General features: G+C 49.8%; 1 protein-coding gene across 1 annotated transcript; it reads left to right on the plus strand.

The window, feature by feature from the left end:
- On the plus strand, window positions 1-845 carry LOC101754250. The gene has a single exon (XM_012844336.2). The coding sequence runs from the start codon at window positions 181-183 to the stop codon at window positions 832-834; it is 654 nt and encodes a 217-aa protein (XP_012699790.1). The 5' UTR covers window positions 1-180; the 3' UTR covers window positions 835-845.
- Window positions 846-6,240: the final 5,395 nt, after the last annotated feature.

Consider the following 6,240-nt stretch of genomic DNA (forward strand, 5'->3'; position numbering starts at 1 on the left):
CCACGCGGAGCTTTGCTTACTCAGCCTAGCTAAGCAGCTAGCCATCAGCTCCCTCCTTGGCTTCTTCAATTCACGGCAGCCATCAGCTCCCTTCTTGGTTTCTTCAATTCACGGCAGCCAAGGCCCGGCCGGTGCAGCGCACTACCACGACAGACTCGGCGGGCACGCACGAGCACGAGCATGTCGAGTAGCCGAGGAAGAAAAAGCATGGACAGGCAGCACGTCGGCGTCAAGGTCACCTACATCGAGACGCAGTTCGTCACCTCCGACGCCGCCGGCTTCAAGGACCTCGTGCAGCGCCTCACCGGGAGGTCCCCCACCGCCGCCTCCGCGCCGGCTCCGGCGGCGCCGCACAGGCCGCGCGCGTGCCGCGCAGGGGAGGGCAGGACGGGCGCTGCAGCCGGAGCTGGGCCGCAGGGCTGCCACTATTACCAGCAGCCGGCCGGTGGGGTGCGGCCGGCCGCCGTCGTCGCTAGCTGCGCCCCGCCGTGCCAGGAGAAGCTGCTGCTCAGCATGGACGACGACTTCTCGGACCTGTTCTACGCCGGTGCCATCGATCAGCGGCGTCATGGCCTCAATGGTGGTTACACCGATTTTCCACTATCGATCGAGACTTACGGCCATGGTCAGAACTCAGAAGATTGGCTTTGTCAGAAGAACTATGATGTACAAACCAGTTTATGTGGAGCCATTCAGTTCATTTATTCATTCTTAGTATATAGTGTGTACATATGTACTCTGGTTCCCTTGTTTAGAGTACAATATTCCTTTGCAAATCAAAGTTTGGAAGCAAAAGACAGTGTTAGCTCCGAAGAGCTAAAATTCAGAGTTTAAGCCTTGTGGTCATTATGGTGCATATAAGATCAATTTTGTACTATATTTGTGATGCTAACCATTACACTATTTAAACTATCGGGGATACTCATAAGAATTATACTAAGTAGATATGGAAGGATTGGTGTGAGGTTGAGTTGGCTAGTAGGTGGAGTATAATGCAACACACTATGAGATCTTGAGTTTGAAAACCCTTCTCTCTAAAATTATATTATTTTTGCAATATACTTCTAGTCATCTAGATGATAGAGACATAATATTGTGCCATTACAAGTTGTCTTGCAAAATATAGAGACACTTGTAAAAATATCTCTTCATTCAAAGAGACACGTGGCATCTCTATGACATATTGGAAAACGACTCTATGACTCTCTAGGGACAACATAACATGTCTCTACAGGATAAAAATAGTATCTCTACATGTGAAACTGTTTTGTAGTGATACATTGATAGTATATTTATTTGATATATTGTATATGTTATGGTCAAAGTTATACAAATTCAACTCAAGAAAAAACTAAAATGACCGAAACACACACAACAGGCAGTGCTTCACTTTTGCCATTTGGCATTTCCGTATTTGGTGTTGTAATACAGCTTTCCTTGGCTTCCCTCGGAGCAATAGTTTTTGTTAGCAATGGCAGTTCGGCCATACCGGCCATTCTTCACTGATTCCATCATACAACTGCTAATGCTAGTCTCATGGCAAGAAGAAACGGAAACATACTGTTTATGGTGCCGCAAACATCTGTTTTCAACCTCTGTTTCTAAATATTTGGTAGTTCTGATCAAAACACGATTACTAAGGAACACACATTTTAAGGATAAAACAAAGCAGTCAAACTGACAAGTATTTGAAAATAGAGGCTAATATAAATGGTGTGTGATGATCAATAAACTCTGTGCTTGTCATTTTATTTCCTTTGGCTGAATTGTCGAGAATGTGTATGGTACACATCACTACAAAATATATAATATTTACTAGTTTTTAATGAGTGTCCAACAATTTTAATGGTTGGTACTATTTTTTTCTAGTGTATGATGCATCTTTCCTAATAATTTTATCAAATGGCCAACAATGTATACCTGACACACTTATTTTTTATTCATAATTATGATAGGGTTTTATCCAAATATAATATAATAGAAACCATTAGCAAGTGTAAGCGAGCATTTCAGAAGGAACTTGAGCAACATTTCTTTTCAATTTCCATTCATGAGTTTCTGTATGTTCATCTAAAAAAGAAAAACGGTAATGCTTAGATTTTGACGTCCAGCAGGATTAAAAATATCGGATGCTAGTCCACGGTCCTTACCTTTACTCCGAGCGAAGCGATAGCGGCTTCTTTCCTCATTCTTATCCACTCGTTCCTCATCCTCGTATCCTCCACCTCAAGTCTCCATTAACAGCACTGCCCGCACCACCACTTCCTCGAGCTCCCCTCATCTCAGCAGCCACACATATGGTGCGGCGCCGCCATCATGTGGCACCTTGCCGGTGCGTTCCCCGCTCCTCTGCCCTCGCCGCGTGCAGCCACGCTGCTAGATTCCTCCCCATCCTCAGCTACACGTCACCAGATTCGATCAAGCCCGCGCTAGCATTCCCACCTGCGTTCCTCGACGAGCGGTCGGGTGATTTCTCGTGGCGGAGCCTTGCAAGGTGAGCGTCGGCGACGCGGGAGGTTGTGCCCGATAAGTAGCAACATGGGCCGCCAAGCTGCTTGAGATGGGATGTGCGACGAGAGGTAATCGAAGGAGCAAGACGGTGACAACGGCCTGACTTGGTAGATATAATGTTGCAATAATTAATTTTCGATATTGCTTTATATCATTTTTCATGTGGCGATAGGTGATTTTGGATGTTGTAGAAAAATTAATCAAGATGTGGTTACAAAGTTGTTTGCTAATGTTGCAACAAAAGATACTTTTGTTATGTTAGTATTTTCTCGATGTTGCATAAGGTGTTCTTAGAGTTTGAAATGTATGCATATTGTGATGTTGTTGGCTTTTTTATGCTTCTTCTATTGATTCTTTATGTTGCAGTGTTTTGTTTGTAGTGTGTCATTATATGCGTTTAAACTTTCCTACCATGATTTGCATGAAAATGTTGCAAGAAACAACCAATGATGTTATGGTGGGAATTTTTATCTAGAAATATATAGATATATTTTCTCATATGTCTCGATATTGCAAACATGGATTTTCGATGTTGCAAGTGTTTTATTTTGATGTTGCAACGAATCATGTGATGGGAAAACTTCCCATCCGACGTCCGAACGCTAGCAGTGTTGAAAGAAAAAAAAGAATGCAAAAGTTTTTAGAAATCCTTATCTGAGGAAAAATTAGTACTTTTATGGTGTACTGGTACGCACCATTTTTATTGGACTGAAAATACGGTCTCACATTCTGCTATATATAGGGCTCGTTTGGTAGGGTTGCGTCTATGGCTGAAACGGCTGCGGCTGTAGCTTCTTCGATGAAACAGCCTTTTTTAGCTTCAGCTTGTCTGGATGGAAACACGTTTGGCAAAACGGCTTCTCCTACATGCGTAACATGGATAAAAAATATAAAATGTCCATAATACCCTTCCTTTTTTTCTTTCCTTTTTCTTTTTTCTCCCTTCCTTTTTTTGTCTTTCCTTCATTTATTTAACTTTCTTTCCTCACGCAACGCCAGCCGCAGCCCAGTGCCTTATCCACTCGCTTCCATCCGCTTGAGAGCCGGCCTTATCCACTCGCCCCTGCTTTTCTATGCTCTACCGTCGCCCTAGCGCCTCCGCTCCACTGCCAGCACCTAGCGCCGCCGTCCGCTGCCCCACGACGCCAGCTCCCAGCACCACCAGCCTGCCGGCCCTAGCGCCGCCTCACTCCGCCTCGCACCCTACGGCCCCAGCGTCGCCGTACTCCACCTCGCGCCCTACGGCCCCAGCGCCGCCATCGACCGCCCAGCGTCGCCGTCTGCCGACCCCAGCGCTGCCTCCCTTCGCCGCGAGTCATGGTGGGCAAGAAGGTCAGTTGTCCTGCGGCCGAGGGTAAAGCCGTGGGGAGCCAATTTTTTTGACTTCTCCTCCACCAAAGGGCTCCAGAGAGCGGATTTCCCAGAGCTCCTGGACGGGAGCCGTTTTGTTCGTGCTCCTTTAGTAGAGCTTCGGCTTCTGATGATGGAGAAGCCGCAGCCAAAGCCCTACCAAAGGAACCCACAGTTTCCGATGAGGCGTTTTCCCCGTTTCTCCACCATCGTCTCCGAGGATCTTCGTTATCGTGCTTTCATCGGTCGTACGATACGCATACCGCGCCGCACGAGCGCTTGACCGTCTCCCTATCCAGTCCCCAAAAGTTGACCGTTGCCACTGACTCCCTCTCCCTCCCCCTCCTTACCTGCAGGCTGCGAAAGGCCCGGCGACCGGTCAAACCAGCACCTCAACTTGCTTCCTGTAGCGCTCAGTGCGCCGCATCGGCGCGACCGCATGACCAAACCCCCACCCTCTCCCCGTCTCACCGCCATGCGGGTCCCACTACCTTTTAGCCCCACGTGCCACTGTCCAGGAACTATCGGCGCCGGCAACTTGCAAACCTACCAGAGATTCAGAATAGGTCTTCGCTCAGCCACATCCTATAAATACAGCCCCAAAAAAAGAAGCTTTTCATCCACTACCACCACCCCAGCTCAGCCAAGCTTCTTCCACGCGAGCCAAGTCTGCGAGGCGAAGCCCACGGTGCGGCGCGCTGCCACGACAGCTGCAGAGTAGAGAGACGTCGAGCGAGCAGTGAAGGGAAGAGGAAGCGAAGCATGGACGGCGTCAAGGTCACCTACATCGAGACGCGGTTCGTCACCTCCGACGCCGCCGGCTTCAAGGACCTCGTGCAGCGCCTCACCGGGAGGTCCCCCACCGCCGCCGGGGCTGCGGCGGCGCCGCACAGGCCGGGCGCGTGCCGCGCCACCACCACCGACTGCGGGAGGAGCGCGACCGGCACGCAGGGATGCTACTACCACGCGTCCGCGTCGTCGTCGTCACCGGCGGCGAACGAGGCGCGCGTCGGTGGCGGCCGCCTCGCGCCGCCGTTCCTGGACGAGACGTACGGCGTCGGAGACTTCGCCGGCCTGCTCTATGGCAGCGCCAGCCAAAACGCACAGTGGGGGTGTTGAAGACAAATCAGCCTGAGTGCTGGGGGCGTTTAGTTTCTCGTGTCACATTGAATGTAATTCGGAGGTTAATTAGGAGAACTAAATATGAATTAATTATAAAACTAATTGCACAGATGGAGGTTAAACGGCGAGATAAATCTATTAAACCTAATTAATCCATCATTAGCAAATGGTTACTGTAGCAGCACATTGTCAAATCATGGACTAATTAGGCTTAATAGATTCGTCTCGCCGTTTAGCCTCCATCCGTGTAATGAGTTTTGTAAATAGTCTACATTTAACACTCTTAATCAGTATCTAAATATTCGATGTGACGGGTGCTAGAGAAGCTATTCGCTTACCTGGAAACTCACAGCATGGCCAAGCGTAGCAGTTGATTAGTTGCCTTGACATTTAGCTGGCGCTGCACCTCTTCTCTCTTAGGCTGTCCGCACTCGTCATACTCTATTTTCATACTTAAAAGGAATATTCTATTCTAGTTATCGAGATTCTTTCCTCCATATTAATTTCTCCTGAACCCGTGTTACTCTATATGTAATCCTCTATGCCAACTACTCCATATTTTATTCACCCCTCTCCCCTCTCTCTCTCCCCCAACCGTTCCCTTCCCCTTCTCTTCCCCCCATCTCCCGACGCCTCGCCTCCTGGGCTGTGGGCCTCCTCCCCGCCGGCCCCCCTCCCCCTCCTCCACGGTCCGATCCTCCTCCCCGCCGGCCCCAATGCGCCAATCAAACATCGGAAAACCCCTCGTGCCCGCGGTTCACCTACTCCTCTATTTCTTTCACCAAAGCCCCCTCACCTTCTTCTTCCTCCTCTCCTCTTCCTCCCCGACGATCCGCTGCCGGCGGCTGTTTACTCCACCTTGGTGACTACCCCGTGAGCTCCTCTTCATATAGGCGCACCCTCTCCCCCACTACTTCCCCCGAAACCCTACCCTAATACTTCCCTCAGTGAGCGGCGGCACTCCGGTGGCGAGCGGTGGAACACGCGCGGAAACTCAAACGGCTTGACTCAAAGGCTTAGCGCATCATGACCAGGGGCTCACCACAGCTCTTTTTGGGTAGTTGGTCGGAGAAGAGAGGGCCGGGAAGGTGGGCGTCAATGGTGAGGTGGGTGGTGGCGGGTGGTGGCAATGGTGGGCGCAGGGGATTCAATCCTCTGACGCCAGAGGCCATGGTACAGGGCAAACAGAGGTGAAGGACGTACCTGTTCCGGTGAGTAGTGTGGGTGGCAGAGATTTGGAAATGGGGAAGGGGAATG

This window comes from Setaria italica, chromosome I (genome assembly GCF_000263155.2).
Source record: "Setaria italica strain Yugu1 chromosome I, Setaria_italica_v2.0, whole genome shotgun sequence".
NCBI lineage: Eukaryota > Viridiplantae > Streptophyta > Magnoliopsida > Poales > Poaceae > Setaria > Setaria italica.